We start from the raw sequence: 25,095 nt of genomic DNA, 5'->3' as shown, positions 1-25,095 counted from the left end.
CCCACATATGTAAACACCGGTCAAACCCCACATGTGAGGTATCATCGCGTGCGTTAGAGCGTGTGCAACAATTCTATCACTAGAGCTACTCTGTAACTCAAAAATAGTAACCTGTAAAAATTTTTAAAGCGTCGCCTATAGAGATTTTTAAGTACCGAAGTTTGGCGCCATTCCATGAGTGTGCGCAATTTTAAAGCGTGACATGTTGGGTATCTATTTACTCGGCGTAACATCGTCTTTCACATTATACAAAAAAATTGGGCTAACTTTACTGTTTTGTTATTTCATGAAACTGTTTTTTTCCCTAAAAAAAAGGCGTTTGAAAAATTATTGCGCAAATACCGTGCGAGAAAAAAAGTTGCAATGACCGCCATTTTATTCCCTAGGGTGTCTGCTAAAAAAATATATATAATGTTTGGGGGTTCTGATTAATTTTCTAGCAAAAAAATTGTGATTTTTACATAAAGGAGAACAGTGCCAAAATAGGCCCGGTAACGAAGTGGTTAATTTAAGCTCTTACTGATAATTTAGTTCCTTTAATTTCCTGAAATGCTGAAATAAAATGTGGCATGCATGCTTGCATTGTATTACAGATCACTACAAGGCAGCTCCAGGCTGTGTTGCCATAAGAATAAGACACAAAGAATTTTTTTTTCGGTGTATACTAGTGGTGACAGGCGTTCATCGGTGTAGAAAAATGCTGGCCACTGGACTTTGTGTTAATTGGCTGTTAGATACTGATAAAGCCTGAACAGCTGGTAGCAGGTGAGGGTCAGAAGGCCAATGACTATGTAGGCATGTAGCAGCAACAAATCAAATATCAATGACCCATGTGGCTCTTTTCAGTCAGGAACAACAGTGTGGAGATACTGTATGGCAGGAAAGAGCATAGACAGTGTGACACTCCACCCAAAAGACAAAAAATAAAATCTACTTTTGCCTCAGTTGGAATTCTGTAGGCAATATAGCACAAAATGTGTTATAAGACAATCATTTCAGTGTTTATTGTGTTATAAAATAATACATTTTAAAACCATAACAGCTTTTACATATACAGTGCATTACAATATATACACATGGATTCCCAATATCCCCGGGTTAACAATGGATTGTCTTCTGTCACGATGACTTGTCTTGTAATGCTGTTAGTTAACACAGCATCACCCGATGTGTTTCAGAGAACACTCCTTCCTCAGGATGCACAAAAGAAGGGTATGTGTTAAAACAAAAAATAAAAAACAACACTTTATGACCCTTTAGAACAAAATTTGAGCCTCTAACTTCTTGTGTTGCCAATCAGCTGCAACCACTGACCATGGTATTTTGGCAATATCTTGATATCAGAGAGGGGACAGAGAGTTTTCTTCATCCACCTGATGTGTGGATGAATTTTAATATTTTTTTTTCTTTAGCAAGAGGGCTGAAATAAAAAAAAAAAAAAAAAAAAAATTACATAACTACCCACGTATTGCCAACTCTTATTACTTACATTGTTCTCAAATATAGTATGGTGGGTGAGCATTGATACTAGGTGAAAATAAGAGAAAACAACCTCAATGCAGTAACCTCATCTAAAGAATATTAATTTGGTATTTTAGTTTTAATCCTCAACGTTCAAAGCAGAAACAAACTCAAGTTTACGTGCATATCTCAACTAACCCTGCTTGCCCATTCACAGTAGTGATGCAGCATTTTCTCATCTTTCTGCCAGCAATTCTAATGTAAATTAAAGGGGTTGTAAAGCTTCGCTTTTTTTTCCAACTTAATACATCCTATGTATTAATGTGAAAAAACATCCAACGCTTAAAAGCCCCCCAGCTCCCACCCCCCCCTTTACTTACCTGAGCCTGCGAAAGTCCTGCATCGTGAACACGCTGGCTTATCGGCACATTGATTGGATGAATGATAGCAGCGCAGCCATTGGCTCCCGCTGCCGTCAATCAAATCAATGAGGTGACGCGCCGGGTGCAGGGCCGAGTGATACAGTCGGTGGCTATGGCCGACTGTATCACGGGAGCTCGGCCGCAAGCTAACTCCCTTGGGAGAGCGCTTCCCAGAACGGGGTTTAGCTATTGCGGGGAGGAGCCGAGACAGCTGCCGAGGGGCCCCAGAGGAAAAGGATTGGGGCCACACCGTGCAAAACAATCTGCACGGTAAAGTATGACATGTTTGTTATTTATTTTATGCTTACATTAACCACTTGCACAGTGGGGCTTATACCTCTTTCCTAACCAGGCCAATTGTCAGCTTTCACTGTACCCTTATGAATTTTTTGTCCTTTTCTCCCACACAAATAGAGCTTTCTTTTGGTGGTAACCACTACTGGGTTTTATATTTTTTGCGCTATAAAAAAAAAAACACACGAAACCTTTGTAAAATAATGCATTTTTCTTCATTTCAGTTATAAAATGTTGCAAATTAGTAATGTTTCTTCATAAATTTTGGCAAAAGTTATACCGCTACATATCTTTGGAAAAAATAACCAAAATCAGTGTATATTTGGTCTTTGTTAAGGTTATAGAGTCTACAAGCTATGGTGCCAATCATTGAAAATCAATGTACTGATGGCCAATCTCATTTCTTGAGACATCAACAAGCCAGAAAAGTATAAATTCATCCCAAATGACCCCTTTCTGGAAAGTAGACATTCCAAGGCATTTAGAAAGAAGCATGGTGAGTTAATTCTTTGCAAAATGAATTTTTTTTTCTCACAAAATTGTCATATGAGGTTATTTCTCTCGCACAGCATATGCATACTTGCAACTACACCCCAAAACACATTCCGCTACTCCTGAGTAAGGCGATACCACATGTGATATTTTTACAGTCTAGCCACAGAAAGGCCCAACATGCAGGGAGCACCGTCAGGTGTTCTAGGGACATAAATTACACATCTAATTTCTTGACTACCTCTTACACTTTTGAAGGCCCTGGAGCACTAGGACAATGAAAATGCCCTCAAAATGACCCCATTTTGAAAAGCAAACACACCAATGTATATTCTATTAGACATGAGTCTTTTTAATTTGTTTTTTTCCACAAGTTTGTAGAAAGAAAATGAAAGCATTTTTTTTTATTTTTAAACATTTTTTTGGCACAGACGGGCGCTGAGGATCCACTGATAGGGTACTGTAGTGGCACTAATGAGCACTCACAGATGGCACTGTAGGACACTAATGAGCACAGATAAGCACTCACTGTTGGCGCTGTAGGGCACTGATGAGCACCGTAGCGCCACCACAGGGCACCAATTAACAGTGATGGGGCACTGATGGCAATGTAGAGCACTGATTGCACTCCAAATGCAGCTGTTACACTGCTGCATTGTGTTTCCCTCCTCACACACCATCAGTGGGAGGAGAGCGCTAAAACTGACATGGTTTGTTGACAAAGTGATCCGTCCAATGACAGAGTGAACGATCGTAAAGGGCCAATCGTAACCACAAACGAGAAGCGGGTGCACGGGAGGATGTCAATAGACGCCTTTTCAGAACTAGCCGGCTGTGGCCGTCATTAGGCTATAGCGCGATTGGCAAGTGGTTAATAGACTACAGTGTCACTGCTGGGAGGTAGGAACAAGGTGAGCTGAGCTGCCAGGAAGCAGCTAGAGTGCTTCTCATGTGAACCTTGCTTCTCAATGCCTGCTGATAGAGAGCTCAGAGATGGTTTGTTGTCAAAATCATTTCTTGTTATATGTACAAACTTGAACGTCCATAGCCCAGCCACAGGCATACTCTACAACCATTAATACATATATATTTCAAACTCCTCACTTTAAATACAGTACATTTGCAGGTAAGTTTATATTTTCCCGATCCAAATTGATCACATGTACTTTTCTGATTAAGTTACAACTCCAAATGAATGCATTTTTAGAATTAATCAATACGAACACCAACAGATCTCATGGTAAGTATAAGTCTTTTAAAACAGATTTGAAAACACTAGAAATATTATTAATAAAACTAGCAAAAAGTACTATTCGTTTACATCCAAGCATCCAAAAGGGGCAAAATCAATAATCTAAAGTTGGTTTGCATCTATTTAATAAGACATTTACCTGGTAAGGATAGAAACGTGCATTATGCTATCTGGAGATGTATGTATATGTCCGAGATGGAGAACGGGTTTCATTTGTAGCATTTGACGGCACATTTAAAAAATCCCAGATCAAAATAGTATCATCATGGGAGCTGCTAATGATTTGAAATTCATCAAACTGAAGACGAAACACGCGCCCTGAATGTTCCTGTAATTGATTAAAAAAATCTATTAAACAAAAGCCTTGCCATATGCTTCCAGCAGATCTTGTAAAGCACACAACATGGCCCATCAAATTACATTCAATTTGCAATGGCATTTAAAAGCAGACATGCAAACAAATAAATACTGTATGTTATGTTTACAGCACAAAGGCTTCTGCCTCTAGGTCACCTGTAGCGTAAACATTTTTTTGGAAGAAAAATGTAATATTTGCCTCAGGTGATATACAGAGAACAAATCATTGTACATTAGTTGTACCTGTTTATCTGCAATCTTCTCTTCTCTACAGCAGTTCAAAGTGTAGAATTTTAAATCTGGTCTAGGAGCTGAAATTGAGGAGAGCTCTGAAAGCTGATTGGACATAAGAGACACACCCCTACCTCCACACATCTTACAGGGAAAGAGGCTGATTGAAGCTGTCAATCTGCTGGAGGTCCCTCCCATGCCACCATTTTTCTCTTGGTGTCAGGAAAACATGTCAGAAGTGTCACATGCTGATAGCAGAGGAAAGAAGCAGCAGACAGAAATGACAGTGCTCTGGATTGAGACAAGTACACACTATAGAGGGAAATGCTTTGTTCTTATTTTATGTCTGTGGTTTACACCCACTTTAATTAAAGTCGAATTTCAGGATATATTAAAAATGCCACCTCATCCATCCTTATATCTATACTAACTAGAAGCCTGCATATACTTACCTATTTCTCAGGCTGCTCCAGTCTAGTTACGTGATCTCCCATCAGCCAGTGCTAGCTACAGGGGAGAGGAGAGAACAATGTCTGGAATGCCTGTGCAATGCCATCAACTATAAGCCGTCAAATGTCAGTGCTCCCTCCTCTCCCTTGAAGCTGCTGCTGACAGTGGAGAGCCGATCACATGACTGGACCGATCTGAAAATAGATAGAAAAAAGTATTTGATCCCCTGCTGATCTTCTATATTTGCCCACTGACAAATAAATGACCAGTCTATAATTTTAATGGTAGGTTTCTTTTAACAGTGAGAGACAGAACAACAAAAATATTCAGAAAAATGCATTTCAAAAAGTTAGAAATTGATAGTCAATTTAATGAGTGAAATAAGTATTTCATCCCCTATCAGCAAGATTTCCGGCTCCCTGGTGCCTTCTATACAGGCAACGAGCTGAGATTAGGAGCACTCTCCTAATCTCAGCTTGTTACCTGTATAAATGATACCTGTCCACAGAAGCAATCAGATTCCAATCTCTCCACCATGGCCAAGAACAAAGAGCTGTCCAAGGATGTCAGGGACAAGATTTTACATCTACACAAGGCTGAAATGGGCTACAAGATCATCGCCAAACAGATTGGTTTGAGGGTGACAACAGTTGGAGTGATTATTCACAAATGTAAAAAAAAAAAAATACATGTTAATCTCCCTTGTTCTGAGGGCTCCATGCAAGACATCACCTTGTGGAGTTTCAGCAATCATGAGAACGGTGAGGAACCCGCCCAGAACTACACGGGAGAATCTTGTCTATGACCAAAGTCACCAAGAAAACAATTGGTAACACTACACCGTGAAGGACTGAAATCCTGCAGGGTCTGCAAGGTGCCCTTGCTCAAGAAAGCAAATGTACAGGCCCGTCTGAAGTCTACTAATGAACATTGGAATGATTCAGAGGACAACTGGGTAAAAGTGTTGTAGTCTGAATTTTTTTTGTTATTGTGTCTCTCCTGTTTTTTTTTTTTTCCCTTAGTTTAATATTTTCTTTATTAATCTTTTTCAACATTACATATGTTTCAATACATAAATACTTATAACACATACATAAAACACATATATGGTCTCAATATACCCCCTACATTAAAATAGACTAATAATATTGATAGTAATTATACTGGAAAATGTAAAATATACCCAACCATATGGCCCCCATAGTCTACATCCACTAGTTAGGGGAGTCTACAAAATAGTGGACCTGTATTATAACCAATATCTAGTGATAAAGTATAAAAATATATTAATTCAAAAAAACTACCTACTTTAAACCTAATAATAGGGTACATAATTTAATCTGTTAAAAATCCAAAGTAATAAGTGCACCCAGCAAGTGCCAAAAAAAAAAAAAAAAAAAACAGGGGGGAATAAAGGATTTCTAGTGAAGACAACTAATATCTAGTGATAAAGTATTATATGTATAATAATTTAAGGCCGCTCCCGCTCCAAGTCTAAAAATGTGTAAAACTCCTAATGAAAAATGTACCTACCTAGTGCCTCTATAAATAAAAAAAGGAAGGGGGAGGGGAGAAAAAAAAAGAAAAAAGAAGAATACAGATTTCTAGTGCTTACTAAAATAATATCTAGTGATAAAGTATTGTATGTATAATAAGCCTACTCCCAGCCTAATAACGTGTAAAAATCCTAACAAAAAGTGTACCTACCTAGTGCCTCTAAAAAAAATAAAAAATTAAAAAAAGAAGGGAGAAGATAAAAAGGGGAGGGGGGGGGGGGGGGGGGGGGGGGGGGAAAAGGAAAAGGGGAGAGATATAATCCCTATACCCCCCCCAATGGGTTCATAGTGCTAGTGTCCTCTAAAGTGAACATGTTTTATAACCAATACCTAGTGATGAATTATATATACACACACACACACACACAATAATTCAAAAAGAAACCTACCCAAGCCTAATAATGTGAAAAAAATAAAAAATAAAATGGAAAAAAGGGAAGAAAGGGGGAGACGAAAGGAAGGGAAAGCATACAAGGGAAGGAGATCCCTCTATTCCTCCTATCCCCGATCCCCCATCCCATCCATATATACCTCTGATTCCTCAACTACTTGCCGACCAGCCGCCGTCATTCTACGGCGGCAGGTCGGCTCTCCTGGGTGAGAGCCCGTAGCTCTACGTCGGCTCTCTTTGTGGCCACTAGGGGCGCGTGAGCGCCCCCCGCTCGTCCGTGACTCCCGTGCGGGTGCCCGGCGGCGCGATGGCCGCCGGGCACACGCGATTGCTCGTTACAGAGCGGGGAGCGGGGACCGGGTCCTGTCAGGGGGGGGGGGGGGGAAATGCTAATCCTCTGTTCATACAATGTATGAACAGAAGATCAGTGTTTCCCCTAGTGAGGCCACCCCCCCACAGTAAGAACACACCCAGGGAACATACTTAACCCCTTCCCCGCCCCCTAGTGTTAACCCCTTCACTGCCAGTGGCATTTTTATAGTAATCCAATGCACTGATCGCTATAAAAATGCCAATGGTCCCAAAAATGTGTCAAAGGTGTCCGCCATAATGTCGCAGTACCGGAAAAAAATAGCTGATCGCCGCCATTACTAATAAAAAAAATATAATAAAAATGACATAAAAATACCCCCTATTTTGTAAACGCTATAACTTTTGCGCAAAACCAATCAACAAAAGCTTATTGCGATTTTTTTTTAATGAAAAATATGTAGAAGAATACGTATCGTCCTAAACTGAGGAAAAAAAATATTTTTGGGGGATATTTATTATAGCAAAAAGTAAAAAATATTCATTTTTTTTCAAAATTGTCGCTCTATTTTTGTTTATAGCGCAAAAAATTAAAACCGCAGAGGTGATCAAATACCACCAAAAGAAAGCTCTATTTGTGGGAAAAAAAGGACACCAATTTTGTTTGGGAGCCACGTCGCACGACCGCGCAATTGTCAGTTAAAGCGGCGCAGTCCCGAATCGCAAAAAGTGCTCTGGTCTTTGGGCAGCTATATGGTCCGGGGGCTAAGTGGTTAAAGTAAACCTACCATTAAAATTATCTGATAATTTTTATTGTCAGTGGGCAAAATCAACAGGTGATCAAATACCTTTTTCCCCTCACTGTACATACTGTAATGATATAACCATTTTTGTGGGTTATTCCTGCATTTAATATTCAAAGGCTTTGTCCCTCCATAACAGAGAAATTAGGTCACTCTTTTGGCCAGTGTTTTGATCTTAATTATAATCTATGGCTTTCCCTTTTTAAGATGGCTGTCGTTAATATAGTAGGTCATGATCCATGCACTTGGATACATTCTGAAGAGGGTCCTGTGATTCAGATAGGGGACATACAGGTGATACTCGAAAAATTTGAATATCGTGCAAAAGTTAATTTTTGTCACTAATGCAACTTAAAAGGTGAAACTAATTTATGATATAAACTCATTACATGCAAAGCAAAATAGTTCAAGCCGTGATTTGTCATAATTGTGATAATGGCTTACAGCTCATGAAAACCCCAAATCCACAATATCAGAAAATTTGATTATGAAAAGGTGCCATATTCTAGGCTCAACGTGTCCCACTCTAATCAGCTAATTAAGCCATAACACTTTAAAAGGGTTCCTGAGCCTTTAAATGGTCTCTCAGTATGGTTCAGAAGGAATCACAATCATGGGAAGGACTGCTGATCTGACAGTTGTGCAGAAAACCATCATTGACACCCACCAAAATGAGGGAAAGCCTCAAAAGATAAATGCAAAAGAATTTGGATGTTCCCAAAGTGCTGTATCAAAGCACATTAATAGAAAGTTCTGTGGAAAGGAAAAGTTTAGAAGAAAAAAGGTGCACAAGCAGGAGGGATGACTGCAGCCTGGAGAGGATTGTCAGAAAAAGGCAATTCAAAAGTGTTGGGGACTTTCACAAGGAGTGGACTGAGGCTGGAGTCAGTGCATCAAGAGCCACCACACACAGACTGGTCCTGGACATGGGCTTCACATGTCGTATTCCTTTTGTCAAGCCACTCCTGAACAAAAACAAACGTCAGAGGAGTCTTAACTGGGCTAGAAAAAAAAAAAACCTGGTCTGTTGCTCAGTGGTCCAAAGTCCTCTTTTCTGAGAGCAGATTTTGCATCTCATTTGGAAACCAAGGAGTATGGAGGAAGAATGGAGAGGCACACACTGCAAGATGCTTGAAGTCCAGTGTGAAGTTTCCACAGTCTATGTTGATTTGGGGAGCCAAGTCATCTGCTAGTGTTGGTCCACTGTGCTTCATTAAGTCCAGGGTCAACGCAGCCGCCTACCAGGAGATTTTGGAGCACTTCATGCTTCCTTCCGCAGACGAGCTCTATGGGGATGCCGACTTAATTTTCCAGCAGGACTTGGCCCCTGCCCACACTGCCAACAGCACCAAAACCTGGTTCAATGACCGTAGGATTACTGTGCTTGATTGGCCAGCAAACTCGCTTGACCTGAACCCCATAGAGAATCTATGGTTTATTGCCAAGAGAAAGATGAGAGACATGAGACCAAACAATGCAGAAGAGCTGAAGGCCACTATTGAAGCATCCTGGTCTTCCATAACACCTCAGCAGTGCCACAGGCTGATGGCTTCCATGCCACGCTGCATTGAGGCAGTAATTACTGCAAAAGGGGCCCAAACCAAGTACCGAGTACATATGCATACTTTTATTTTTCAGGAGGTCCGATATGCTTCTACGTACAGTCCTTGTTTTATTGATTGCATGTAATATTCTAATTTACTGAGATTGTGGATTTGGGGTTTTCATGAGCTGTAAGCCATAATCATCACAATTATGACAAATCACGGCTTGAACTATCTTGCTTTGCATGTAATGAGTCCATCTCATATTAGTTTGACCTTTTAAGTTGCATTAGTGAAATAAATGAACTTTTTCATTATATTCAAATTTTTCGAGTATTACCTGTAAGTGCAAGCTAATGAGCACTACATATCTTTGATGATCTGGATCTTATCAGATGCAATTTTTCCTGTTCTATTCATTAGCAAGAATATATGGCAAGTGCGTTTTTTTCATGTTGGTGGAGGTTGCACTAGGTATTGAAGCACTAGAGGAGGGAGATCACCGGAATTCTATCACTTGATACTTCTTTATAAGAACTATTCTATGTTTTTTTTTTTTATCAAAAGGGTGTTTATTGTACAAAAGCAAGAGGGCACATACAAAACAGAAATGTATACAGACAGGCTTAAGAAATAGCATTAGCAATTGTTTAAATACAGGGAAATACTTATTCAAGCTCAATACCATAACTGATATAAGTGCATAGTACAACTTCCATCTTGCCTTTTTACAGTAGCTTCAAAAAAGGAGGAAAAGAACAAAAAAAAAAAATATGTATATATATATATATATATATATATATATATATATATATATATATATATATATATATATATATAAACCAGTTTAACCTGACAATGCCATCACACCGTTTCTCATGGTACATGTCTCAACACCCGTATACCCCTTACCACTAAAGACACTAGTCTACATCTCTCCCCAATGTGTGGCAACCAGAACATGCATTTCACATTCCTCGTCTTTGAACTACTATCAACATTGCAGCAGCCTGTGAAGGACCAATTGTGTCGGAGCTACTTCTGAGGCGCCCAACCAACACTGCCATATTTTTTTGAACTTCTGTGGTGATTTTCTATGAGAAAATTATATTCTTATAAGAGAAAAAAAAATGCATAAACCGCCTGAATCCACTGCTTTCTCGTCGGAATCCGAGCAGACAGCCAATATCTTGCTACTAGCTTCCTTGCCAAATAGAGTAATCTAATAAGATCAATGCATGCATAAGGGGAATACAAGTCCTCATCTAGAGCTCTAAGCAAGCACACCAGCGGCTTCAGGGGCAGCTGAACCTGAAAGATAGAGTTGATTATCGCAACCACTTTGTTCCAATATCTCACAAGTTTGGGACACTTCCACATCATGTGCAGGAGGTCTCCTGGGTGAACCTGCCACTTAGGACATATGGGTGTGTGGAACGCCACTGGCGTTAATACCCTGTAGAGCGACCACGCAATCACTTACTTATAACAGCTGCGCTCCTCTCTCTGTGCCGTACGCGTCACTTCTGGTGCGCCGCTGTTTGCGTTCCACGCTGGAACGCGGAAGTGCGTCCCAGTGTGCATCGCTTTCTCCCGTGCTTCTGGCTATTTAAAACCCCCAGGGATGACGGCAGGTTGTTCTGCTATTCCTGTTGAACGCCTGCCGTCACCTGGGACCCCCCTGCAAGCACCCTGGAAGTCGCCTGTGACCACTAGTCAGGACCCCCTCTCTACATGTGAGATTCCTGCTCTTCAACCCAGCCACACGTTCCAGGGACTCCACAAGCTTTTCAACTGCAAGGCACAGACCTGCTCTGCAGCATCCTGTGTGCACTGATTCACCTGGAGAAGTCTAAAGGGAAACCACCATTACCAACTTCTGTTTTCTGCAGAACCGCAAGTATCCTATCTATTTTGGATTTCAATCTAATATTGCATAGACTGTGTTGAACACTGAGAGACTCTGCAAAGTTATCAACCTAGCTGCCTGGATATTAAAGCCTGCAATATTACGGATACACCCTCATTAGTCCTATCGTTCTTACTGTGAAGCTACCTTATGTTATTTTTCTAGGGCTCATGAAGTAATAGCCCTGTTACAGTATTAGGTTGCAACCTAAGTTAAACTTTCTGTCCATGCACCAGAAGCGTTTATACATTGTTTCCTGCATTGTATGCTTATGAAAGAATAGGCAATCCAAAGCTTATGTTGGTTATCATTTGGAGGTTGTGATGAGTTAACCCTAAACCCTCTGTTCAAATAGAGAGTGATCTAGTGGTTAAGACCTGAGAAGCCTCCGCAGCTGAGATCCAACCGTAAAAGATTGATTCATAGCAGGGTCATAACAGTGTGTCTCGACTTCCCCATTGGTGCAGTTGTACCAGAGTCCTATACACTCTATGCAATATATACAATTGTGACAATTTTTGTGCCGCCGACACTGACTCCAGGGGTCCAGCATTCAATATTTGTTCCCATTGCTCCCCATCAATGGGACCAATATCCCTTTCCCATTTCTCCCTGCAGGGCAGAATATCAGGTGCCTGTATATGAGCCAACAGTTGTATATAGGTTTTGGAGATACCTTTTTTCAACTTCATCAAATATAGACTCCAAGAAGGTTGAGTCTACCAGGTGTAGGGAAGAGCAATTGCTCAGAGATCAAACTGCATGGCTCAGCCGAATATACCGATAGTGGAAATCGCCCAATAGTGGGAACTCCTCTCAGTTTCGTGTAAGATTTCAGGTCCACCGCATCAAAAATTTGGGACAAGTATTTAACCCCAGCCCCCTCCCACCATGTGTGACCACCGAGTTTAGCCAGCTCGGTGTAGAACCTGTTCCGCCAAATTGGTGTGCTAGGTAGAAAGCCATTTATTCCCAATCTTCGTTTAATACTACTCCAAAGTTTTTTAAAAAGGCAGACTGTAGGGCATAGTGAAAGGGCCGTTGGGAAACCATCTCCATATGAGATGGTGCGGAGTACAGCGTATTAGGTCTTATGAGCAAAGATTTAGAGGGATCCGATGCATTAGGCCGATTCCATTCTGTAAAGGGTTGCATCTGTGCAGCATATAAATATGTCTGAGCGTGAGGAATAGCCATGCCTCTCCTCGATCTTTAAGGTACTGTAGGGTGTTAAGTTTTATCATGGCTACCTTATTTTTCCAGATTAAAGATCTAAATTGAGAGTCAATACGTTGGAACCAAAACTTTGTTATCCACACCGGGGCATTGTGCAAGGTATACAACAGGTACAGGGCCTAGATTATCTTAGTCAAGTTAGCTCTCCCAGTGACTGACATCGGCAATTTAGACCAGGCAGCACACTTGGTTTTAAATTTCTGTAGTAGAGGCTTTAGATTAAGGGATATATAGTTCGTAGGGTCTTTTGTCACTACAATTATTAGTATTTAAAGGACTCTACCTGTATCCGGTATACACTGGCAACGCCAAGGGAAGATCATCTAGCGGGACGAGCACCGATTTGTTAACTATTCTAAGTTTGATTATTTTGAATATTTTAAATGTTGGACACACCATCATAACATTTAAGGTGTTATGGGTGTTTTGATATTGTGCTGAGCGCTTCAATTTTTCTTTGGCAAAACATATGTCGGTGCACACTTGGTGCCCATGGCAGTGCCTTGTGCCTGGCAAAAAAAAAGCCTTTGATGAAACAAACGTGTCAATAGGGATTCCAAGAGTTCTAACACAAACAAACGTCTACTTTTGTTCAGTGGTGTGTATTTAGGACCTTCTGTAAACCCCTGTCATGGGGTATCGAGGAATTCAGGGCATCTATATCCAAAGTCAACAACATGGATGGTCTGCCGTGGAACCACCAGGTCGTGCAGTAGTGTAAGTGTAAAGTGTCTCACGTAAGAAGGATGGTAAGTGACAAATGATTATAAAATGTGATTAATCTATTCGCTGACAGATTCTGTGAGAACTTTGTCCAGAAATGATGGGACGACTTGGGGATCCACAGCAGACTTATGGCTCTTGGGAAGTGCATAAAAACCACTGGTGTCCTTGGAAACTCCACCTTTGGGTACTCCCAGGGCTGCTGTTAGAATTCATGGGGCCCCATATAGCCCCCCCCGTCACAGTGGCCTACCAATCATAAATGGATCGCTCACTGTCTAGCAAATTGGATCAGATGGTAGTGGGGTGTAAATGGACAGGAGGAGAGTGAGCTGTGTTTGCTCTGCATAAGTGAAGGGGACAGGGATCACCTATCTGCCTGCTCAGTAGGGATCAGTGGACAGATTCCCCATGTGGAAAGGGCCTAAAAGATTCCTTAAGCCTTGCTGTACATCTATTATGCTCATCAGCTGCCAGAGCCATTTTCGCATTAACATTTAATAACTTCAGCCCCGGAAGAATTTACCCACTTCCTGACCAGACCATTTTTTTGCGATACGGCACTGCGATGTTTTAAGTGAAAATTGCACGGCCGAACGACGCTGTACCCAAACAAAATTTACATCCTTTTTTTCCCCTCACAAATGGCTTTCTTTTGGTGGTTCTGAGGTTGAAAAAACGTTTTGCTATAATAAATATCCAATAAAAAAAAAAGTCCATCAGTTTAGGCCAGGGATCCTCAAACTACACATCCCATGAGGCATTGTAAAACTCTGACATTCACAGACATGACTAGGCATGATGGGAATTGTAGTTCCTGAACAACTGGAGGGCCATAGTTTGAAGACCCCTGGTTTAGGCCAATATGCATTCTTTTACATTTTTTTTTTTTTTTACAAAAAATATCGCAATAAATTTAGGATTGGTTTGCGCAAAAGTTATAGTGACTAAACAATAGGGAATATATCGCAATACGCAGTACACAGGAGAGGCTTCACGGACGTCCTCTTTCTCTCTTTCGGTTGTTTACACACTGGACGACAAGAATTTGGCCACATTTACCTTCCTTTGGACGAATCTTTGGGCAGAGACTGCAACTTCTTTTTCTGCCCAGTTCGTGCACCTGATCTATATTTTGCTATTTGGGGTGCTAAGAGGCCTGACTATATTGGAGGAATACTCTCTACCCCCGTTTCTCTCTGCTTACCAGCAGACTGTGTCTGCTTTAACCCTCTACTGCTGTACAAAAAGAGTACCAAAAATCCAGCTGGCTGCCTGGGTCAGCTATATACACACAGCCACAATGTTGGTATTCAGGTCCGTGTTCATCTCTTAAATACCACCTGTCTACTTCCATGCTCCTGATGAAGCGTTTTTACGCAAAACATGTTGAGCAAAGCAAGAACTAACACCCTGCATATCAGTCCCATGTTCAAGGATACACACCTTATATATACTTTTGTTTGATGTTTATGTATTCTCATGTATTGAGCATACTTGCATTACTAAAAAGCTTTGGAAGTGTTATTGGAATACCTGCTGGGTTCCTATGCTGATGTAATATTGTATTGTTAAAAACTTGTGTCTTTTTTCAACCTGACTATAACTATTATAAGTTTAGAAACTTTTTTATATACAGATTTCTATAATAAATATCTATAGATTTTTATATTTATTACTTGTGTGCCGCCAAAAGAATTTTTTTTCTAGTTTAGATTAGTTTCCATTTTCGTTAGGATAATGATCACACAGTACAGAAGGTGCTGTATGGCTGTGTCTCAGTCTGTTCCTTCCAGAAAACAGAAATTGTGAGCCTGCCAGTGCATCACAACCCCTGTGCTACCTGCATCCTCAGCCACTTCTCTCTAATCACCACCTGCTGCACCGATACAGCCCTGTCTTCTGCCCTCCACAAATCATACTGAGGCCGGGTTCACACTTGTCCGACAAAAGCTCCGACATTGGGAGCTCATGTCGCATGACATGTGAAAATCAATGTTTCCCTATGAGAGCCGTCTTAACTGGTCCGACATGTCGGTCCGACTTTGAAAATGCTCCCTGTACTACTTTGGTCCGACATTGATCCTACTTCAGCTCATTGAAGTCGGACCAAAGTAGGAGCCTTGTCCTTACCATCTGACTTTTGACATCCGACATGTGATTACAGCAGCAGAAAAAGAAATTTATCTCACTCTGGGATTGTTTTGATTGGTCAAAGAACAAGTCAGACTATCACAAAGTCGGATCAAAGTAGTATCCTGTTCATGAAAGTCAGATGGATGTAGGACCAATGTAGGACAGATGTCGCAGAGCAAAGTAGAATGAAAGTCGTACTGCTGTCGTGTAGTATAGTGTAAACCCAGCCTGAGAAAGAAAGGGAGAATCACTCTGCCAGAAAAAGGCCGTCATCAGTCGCTGCCAGACAAATTTAAAAAAAATGCAGCGCCAGCTTTAGCCACCTGTATGTCAAAATTAAAAAAAGTCTCTCTGCTAATCGCCTTCTGGGCCCCTCTGCTGCACTGATGGGACCCAGGTAAAATATATCTAATGTTACAGCAAGCCTATAGGAGCTTGGTCAAACTTGGTTGAAGAAAGCTGCCTGGGGCCCAGGAAGGCCGGCTGTGCTGCCCTATCGTCAGCCCTGGGTACACAGTGTCTGTTAATGTCCTTGTCACGATGTGCCTTATCAATAATGGTAAACAATGTTTTTTGTCTTGCTCCATATTAAGAATGGGAGTGTACCAGGTCCCATTGGACAGGATACGTTTGCACATATTCAAATATTTGTCTCGGCCCATAAATGCAATACTGCCCCCCTCCCCCCTTGTCGGCAGACTTGATAATCAAATCAATATTGTTATGTAATTCTTAAGGAGCCTTACGTTCTTGTGAACTGAAATGGTTATGTGTCGCTGGATGGGAATTCCGATTTCTAAGTTCCTGTACCACCGCTCTTTAAAAAAAAAAAAAAAAAAAAAACACTCGGCCCTCCTCCCACAGGTCAATGAGGTTTCGTAAATGTCATTCACACCTGCTTAGGCTTGACCAGTCATCCAGGGGGCCCCAACGAAGACTGGCCGACCTTCCTAGCACGTAGAACCTGCATTACCAGTTATCTTGCGAACAGGTATATATATCCTTGACAACGTTGAATTAAAGTGGGACGGAAGGACATGCCCTTCAAAAGGAGGGATGTTTGTGCGGGTGACCGATGTACTAGAGAGGTTAATTAATGACTCATGTTTTCCGGTCCATCCGATTCATTCACCCTGTATCTCTGGGGGTATGGGGTCATGCTGGTTGGGGTAGATGGACTTATTGGTCTCTCTAAGAAGATTATGTGTTGGGGGACACCCCACCACCTGTGGGGGGCCATCCTGGATGGACAACTTGGGTCGCATGTTGGGAAGGGCTTCCACTTGATTATTTTTTGCTTACGTATTCTGCCCCTCTTTGGGTATGTACATTGTTTGACAAACCCCCACAGGCCCCATCTTTGGGTTTGTATACATGCATTTCCCTTACTCCTGGACTAAATCATTCAGTTTTTGTGCCCTAGAATGGCTACCGCCCATGTTTTGGGGGGGCATTTGTAGGCCCTGCCGGCCACATAGGCAAATCCATTTCTCTCTAATTTGGTATTCTCGTCTGATAAGATTATTACATTTTTCCACCGATACAAAAATCTCTCTCCTTTAAATATAAGAGGGGATTTGTCTCAAGGGTGCCAGGGACTCAAATACTTTAAGTTTTGTCAATTTTTTTTAATTGATCATAGAAATCCATTAGTAAAACAATCATTTTCCTAGTGCATTGTTCCAAGTTATCTTCCCATTTTTTACGGAAATCATTTGTAATTTCACTGATGCATGAGAATATTTGCATTTGTAACCCTCTAGGGTATATTTGTTTATCCAAGTATCTTAAAGAAATCAATAATTCGTTCTGATCTATCCTTCATTTTAAATAAGTGCTAGATCATGTCTCTCTCCTGTGTTGTCCCCAAGTGCAATATCGCCCTGTTAAATCTTGGATATCATTGTGTCCCAATATTTGGGATCCATTATGAAAAAAAAAAAAAGGCAAAGTGAATTATTATATTGTTATTGTAAAGCTCCTTATATATCAGCAAGTTAAAATGATTTGTTTTTAATGCATCCATCATTTAATCTGTCGAGGACACAAGGGCATATCTGACCCAACTACACTGATTGAAACAAACTTTAAAATGTGTCAAGACAAAATGGAAAGGCGCAAAAAAGGGTGAACTTAACCAAAATCTACTAAGAGGGAGCTGTCAGTGCATTAATACACGAGAAACCAAAAAGACTTAAAAACCTGACTGAGCTCAACCTCAATTATACATACTATGTGCCATGTACCAAGTGTATGCAACAAGATGCAGTTGTGTGACATACAGAAATATAGAAATTAACGGTTGTTTCTCAAACGGACTGACAGCTCCCTCTTAGTAGAACTTCATTAAGTTCACCCTTTCAAAATATTTTTTTCCCCATTCGGTCTTGAGGACACATTTTAAAGTTTGTTTCAATCAGCGTAGTTGGGTCAGATATGCCATTGTGTCCTTAACGGATTAAATGATAGCTGCACTAAAAACAAATAGTTAAACTTTTTGATACATAAGGAGCTATACAATAAAAATCAATACAATAATTGTTTCCTTTTTTTTCTTTCCTCATGATGGATCCCAAATATTGGGACACAATGATATCCAAGATTAAACAACAGGGCAATATCGCACTTGGGGACAACACACAGGAGCGAGACAAGGTCATTGACAAAGACACAGTGAAGTACCTAAATATGGAGTTTCGAAAGACACCAGTGTTTTATGCCTAAGATCCCTAAGTCTGCCGGGGACCCCCCCCCCCCCCCGGTTGTTCCATTATTTCTGGACAAAGTTCCCTCACAGAATGTGTCAGCAAATATATTTATTGGATTTTACAACCATTTGCCACTAACCAGCCTTCTCACATGAGATACTTTACACTTATTTACACTACTGCACAACCTGGTGGTTCCACAGCAGACCATGTTGTTGAATCTGGACATAGAGGCCCTGTATTGCACGATACCCCATGACAGGGATTTATGGGTGTTACAGACGGTCCTAAATACACGGGGACTTAACAAAAGTAGACTTAATTTGTGTTGGAACTCTTGAAATTCCTATGATCACATAACAAGTTTATGTTTCAAAAGCTTTTTTGCTAGGCACAGCCATGGGCACCAAGTGTGCCCCGGCACATGCCAATGTTTACCTAGGTGATTGGGAGGCCAGGCTTTACAGTGCAGAGGGGACTTCATTGGTGTACCTGAACAGGATTTTGGCCTAGGTACATAAACATCGTCCTTGTCCTGTGGACGGGAATCAAACAGGAAGTTTAACTTTAACAGCTTGGGCAACAATGACTATAATTTGTCCTTTCCAACTGAATGTGACTCAGTATGGGTAAATTTTCTAGATTTGACCATTGGCCTGGGCAAAAACTGACAACAAAAAATGATATAGGAAACCCAACAGCCACCAAACACCTCCTGCATGCAGATAGTTTCCACCCAATCACCAGATCACAAATCAGTAGGACAAGACCTGCGTGCACATCGTAATTGCACAGACTGAAAACTTGGAGATAAAGTAAAAAAAAAAATGAGACCGGGGTCATCGAAGGAGGGGGTCTATTCACACCTATCAAAAAGCCTGAGATAGTGACAGGGAAGCTGTAGTGACTGGGGGCATAAGGAATTTTGTTTGTATATGGTTGAAGGAAATTCCCTTACACTGTCGAATGGCAAAGTCCCGAAATGCAAGGGACAGCTAATAGTACATCAGGTGTGATCTATGTGCCAACGTGTATATGTTGAGCTTATTATATTGTAAGACAAAGACAAATGGAACCAAGGGTGGGACTTTACCGGCACTCAAAAAGTACAATAGGAGTATAAAAATAGTTTTATTGGAACAAAAGATTAAAAATGATAGGTATTGTACATAGGTCATAAAAAAAAGGGTGTACAACATTACATATATGTTGAAACAATCCAGCGACTCGAACGCATTTCAGGATTCCTTCTTCAGCGTTGTACCAAACAATACAGATATTCTCTGAAAGGTAAATACAGATAAGTATACAGAGTTGCAAATGCATATATATATATATATATATATATATATATATATATATATATATATATATATATATATATATATATAAATAAAATACGGTTCAGAGATATTATACTGACCAGGTAAGATCACTATTATATATATATATATATATATATATATTACACACACAGTGAGGAAAATAAGTATTTGAACACCCTGCTATTTTGCAAGTTCTCCCACTTGGAAATCATGGAGGGGTCTGAAATTGTCATCGTAGGTGCATGTCCACTGTGAGAGACATAATCAAAAAAAAATTCCAGAAATCACAATTTATGATTTTTTAACTATTTATTTGTATGATACAGCTGCAAATAAGTATTTGAACACCTGTCTATCAGCTAGAATTCTGACCCTCAAAGACCTGTTAGTCTGCCTTTAAAATGTCCACCTCCACTCCATTTATTATCCTAAATTCGATGCACCTGTTTGAGGTCATTAGCTGCATTAAGACACCTGTCCACCCCATACAATCAGTAAGAATCGAACTACTAACATGGCCAAGACCAAAGAGCTGTCCAAAGACACTAGAGACAAAATTGTACACCTCCACAAGGCTGGAAAGGGCTACGGGGAAATTGCCAAGCAGCTTGGTGAAAAAAGGTCCACTGTTGGAGCAATCATTAGAAAATGGAAGAAGCTAAACATGACTGTCAATCTCCCTCGGACTGGGGCTCCATGCAAAATCTCACCTCGTGGGGTCTCAATGATCCTAAGAAAGGTGAGAAATCAGCCCAGGACTACACGGGAGGAGCTGGTCAATGACCTGAAAAGAGCTGGGACCACCGTTTCCAAGGTTACTGTTGGTAATACACTAAGACGTCATGGTTTGAAATCATGCATGGCACGGAAGGTTCCCCTGCTTAAACCAGAACATGTCAAGGCCCGTCTTAAGTTTGCCAATGACCATTTGGATGATCCAGAGGAGTCATGGGAGAAAGTCATGTGGTCAGATGAGACCAAAATAGAACTTTTTGGTCATAATTCCACTAACTAGAAGAATGATGAGTACCATCCCAAGAACACCATCCCTACTGTGAAGCATGGGGGTGGTAGCATCATGCTTTGGGGGTGTTTTTCTGCACATGGGACAGGGCGACTGCACTGTATTAAGGAGAGGATGACCGGGGCCATGTATTGTGAGATTTTGGGCAACAACCTCCTTCCCTCAGTTAGAGCTTTGAAGATGGGTCGAGGCTGGGTCTTCCAACATGACAATGACCCGAAGCACACAGCCAGGATAACCAAGGAGTGGCTCTGTAAGAAGCATATCAAGGTTCTGGCGTGGCCTAGCCAGTCTCCAGACCTAAACCCAATAGAGAATCTTTGGAGGGAGCTCAAACTCCGTGTTTCTCAGCGACAGCCCAGAAACCTGACTGATCTAGAGAAGATCTGTGTGGAGGAGTGGGCCAAAATCCCTCCTCCAGTGTGTGCAAACCTGGTGAAAAACTACAAGAAACGTTTGACCTCTGTAATTGCAAACAAAGGCTACTGTACCAAATATTAACATTGATTTTCTCAGGTGTTCAAATACTTATTTGCAGCTGTATCATACAAATAAATAGTTAAAAAAAATCATACATTGTGATTTCTGGATTTTTTTTTTTTGATTATGTCTCTCACAGTGGACATGCACCTACGATAACAATTTCAGACCCCTCCATGATTTCCAAGTGGGAGAACTTGCAAAATAGCAGGGTGTTCAAATACTTATTTTCATCACTGTGTGTATATATATATATATATATATATATATATATATATATATATATATATATATATATATTCCACTATGCTAAAACTATCGCAAGGACAGAGACTGCACTGTGACCCGCACACCCACAGACGTCCACTGTCAGGCCGACCAGCACATTCGGATAACATCATACAAAAGCTCCCCCATATATGATGGCCAAAAGGTGGAAACTAAATCATGAAAGCGATGATATAAAAGGAGATCAGAAAAAAGTGCCAATCTATGAGGGTTGGTACAACATGGACACAACTATAGCCGATATATCATTAATAAGCCAGTAACAAGGGATTTTTTTTAATAGCTTTTAAGGAACAATTTAAGATGCAACAAAGAGCCAGAGTGTTTGAAAAAATTGTAGATTGGTGGAAAACCTATGGATCTCTGCTGAGCAGAAAGAACACAATAATCCACAAAGAGAACTGAAAAAATATATAAGTATAATTTGAGTATATGTGTCAGACCTTAAATAGATAAATAAGGTATGAAAAAAAGTATATAGGGGGCGCATGCGTGCGATCGCCGGGTATGGCTGCCTAATCCCTGCACTCTGCGACGCCGGCCACTACAATCTCGGGTGACAGAGCACTGTCCATTCGCACACACTAGCCATCAGGCTCCTGGGATAGCGGACACTGCTAGGCATCTGCAGGTATGTACCGTTCGCAGCGGGGCAAAGTGAAATCCCCCAAACAGTATAAGGCATCCTCCTCGATGGTGAAGGGAAAGATGGCGCCCGAACCTCCTGAGCCTGATGATACCACGAGGCTCTCAGCAGCAGATCCAGCTTCCCCTTCAGACAGCTTGCTGCAGTACCCCTCGGACTTGGTAAGCCCTGGCCAGCATGACTCTGATGCTAGGCTGGCTAAATTTCGCTCCATTGTGCGGGATGAAATTTCTATAGCTTAATGTAAGCTGTTCTCTGAACTCATGCGGGGCCTTAAAGAGATAGGCCACCGCACAAAACAGCGCATGGATTTATTCACTACAGTGCTGGAGGGCCATGAAGATGAGGTTGACAAACTCAATGTTGAACTAGACGGCTTACTTGACAAATTAGAGGACTCTGAAAATAGGGCCCGCAGGGAAAACCTAAGGATCCGGGGGTTACCTGTAGTCATAACAGATTTGCAAGGTACGGCTACAGTTTTCCTCCAGAAAATGGCCCCTGAGATTCTGCTGGAACGCCTGGAATTCGATCGTATTCATAGATCTCTTGCACCTAAACCCACAGAGGGCCCTCCTAGGGACATTATTATAAAGTTCCACTTTTACCACACTAAAGAAAGACTTACAGGCGGCAAGGGAATTCCCAGAGCTCTCTTTTCAAAATCACTCTCTTCATCTGTTCACGGATCTATCCCCAGTCACGATCGCCAAAAGGAAAAACCTGAAACCCTATCTCAGAGTCCTGCAAACACACGGTATTAAGTACAGGTGGGGGTTCCCCTTTAAACTTTTTTTTTCTTACCAAGGCCGGCATTTGCAAGCATCCCCCCTGCCCAATATGAGACGCCTCTTTCAGGATCTTTACCTGGAGCTCCCCCCATCCCAAGAGGAGCCATCCTCCTCGTCCACCTGCTCACGGGTGATGCAACCCCCCGCAAACCATTGCAGATGTCCCAATAAGGCTCGCAGGCCCTCCGTTCACTTCAGGCTCAACGATTCCGGGATGTCCCCGATGGATGAGGAGCTGAACTTCCCTATGCTTGGGGTTTCCACCTCAATATGGGCTTGAGTTATCTCTCAGGTAATTTCACATTTGTAGCGCACTTCGGCAATGTTCCCGGTGGTCGATCTTATCCCCCCGGTAGCCTTGGGGAGGCCCTCTAGAGCTGCTTTACTGGTATCAAACCTATTTTTTTTTCTTAACTGTTCTGGTTGTATATTTAAATTGTTGTTTTACATTTCAAAATGGCCGACTTGGCCGGTTGCAGGTCTTCTGTCCTGGGTCGTCCAATTAGATAGATAGCGGCCGGGGTGGAGTGTGGCCTATGATTGGGGAGCTGGCTGATGCCTTGGAGTCATCCCTGAATAATTCTAACTCATGTGGACTGGGCTTTTGTTCGTCACTCATCATGGGCTATGGGGTGTACCCTTATCCTTCATGACTTTTGTGGATGATTCCAGCCATGCTCAATCCTGCATATTTATGCTGGTTGTTACTGTTTGGTATAACAGTTCTTTTATGGGTAGTTGGTACCAGCGCCTGAGCCATCTCAATTCATCTGTTGAATGCCTCCTAAGGGCCCTCCCTGTTTTTTCAGGGGGGCCTGGAAGGGGTTCATCTAATTTTTTACTTTAAAGCTGAAAATCATTGCTTCCTCTTTAATATTTTATGACCATTATTTTACGTGCTCAATTTTTATGCATTTCTGTTTTATGGTTTACGACTTAATAAGCCGAGTGGGTCCGGGGGACCACTGCACCCCCCCCCCAGTGTCAGCACTTGCCTGGGACTATGGTCTTGGTTAACCACCGACCTACTGGCGAGCCTTCTGACCCACAATTGGTTGCACTACTCTGTTGTTCAAAATTAGATCACAGAGATTACCTTGGTTTTATTGTGCCTAGCTTTCTCCTTCTCTTCTGCTACTTTCCTTTTCTTTCCCCACTATCTCCCTTTCCTTTATTCCCCTTTGAGTCCATGGGGGTTGCATCCAGAGACAAAAGGTATGCCTTTAATTATTATTCTACCATGACTCTACATTGGTTGTCCTTGAATGTTCAAGGTATTAACTCACCCACAAAAGAGGGTGAAAATATTTAAGTACCTAAAACGGCAACATATTGACGTAGCATGTTTACAGGAAACTCATTTTTCCTCCACCTCTAATCCTAGGTACTTTGACGCCCAATACCCCCAGGTGTTTTTGGCTAATGGCCCAACTAAACAAAGGGGAGTTTTGATAGCTTTTCGTAAATTGGTCCCTTTTAATTGCATTAAACAAATAGCTGACCCAGATGGCAGATAGCTTCTGCTCGTGGGCTCCATTTAGAATGTCGAAGTTACCATAATGATCTATTATGCTCCGAATTCTAACCCGGGACCCTTCCTGTCTCATGTCGGCTCCCTTTTGACATCCCACCAGAAAGGGACCCTACTTATAGCAGGGGACTCCAATGTAGCCCTGGACCCGGCACTGGACAAATATCCTTCAGAACAGGTGGCTATTTCATCTGCAGCGAAAACTTTTTCTCACTCCTTACGTTCTCATGATCTGGTAGACTCTGGAGGGAATTTCACCCGTTGGGTAAAGATTATACATATTACTCCCACCCACACCACTCTCATTCTAGGATTGACCATATGCTAATGCTTAGAAAACATCTCCCGTTAATAGACTCGGTGTCCATCCTAGCGGCCCCTTGGACAGACCATGACCCCCTTCTAGTGGTCTGCCGGTCCTTCGTGCATAATCCCTGACATTCATGGATTATGAATGACTCGCTACCATCTATACCGAACATTCGGGAAGACCTCTTAAAAGGCTTCTGTAGAATACTTTCACCTCAACTCTACTTCTGTCTCCTCTCCAGTGACCCTTTGGGGGGCCTATAAGGCCGTGCTCAGGGGTCATATCATACAGATAGCATCTAAACCCAAAAAAGGAGACAAAAAGCTGCAGATTGCATTGGAATCTCGGTTGGAGTCTGTCTCTGCAGCTTTTAAACAATCCCCCACACCTGTTAACCGTAAACTTTTGGAGCAGGCTCGCACAGAA

General features: G+C 41.5%; 1 protein-coding gene across 4 annotated transcripts in view; it reads right to left on the bottom strand.

Moving 5' to 3' along the window:
• Window positions 1-25,095, bottom strand: part of FBXW11 (F-box and WD repeat domain containing 11) — a 409,123-nt gene that overhangs the window by 48,067 nt on the left and 335,961 nt on the right. For 3 of the 4 annotated variants that reach the window (XM_040344701.1, XM_040344705.1, XM_040344703.1), the window contains 2 exons: window positions 4,061-4,249; window positions 978-1,420 (listed from right to left, as the gene is read on the bottom strand). In XM_040344701.1, coding sequence (XP_040200635.1) covers window positions 4,088-4,249 — 162 coding nt within the window. In that variant the 3' untranslated portion in view covers window positions 978-1,420; window positions 4,061-4,087. Of the gene's footprint in view, window positions 1-977; window positions 1,421-4,060; window positions 4,250-25,095 lie in introns of those variants that run through there. The other variant, XM_040344702.1, reaches the window with a different exon arrangement.

The sequence above is a fragment of the Rana temporaria genome, chromosome 3, assembly GCF_905171775.1.
Source record: "Rana temporaria chromosome 3, aRanTem1.1, whole genome shotgun sequence".
NCBI classification, from domain to species: domain Eukaryota; kingdom Metazoa; phylum Chordata; class Amphibia; order Anura; family Ranidae; genus Rana; species Rana temporaria.
The sequence above is the reverse complement of the archived record's forward strand: the minus strand, read 5'-3'. Positions and strand labels throughout refer to the sequence as shown.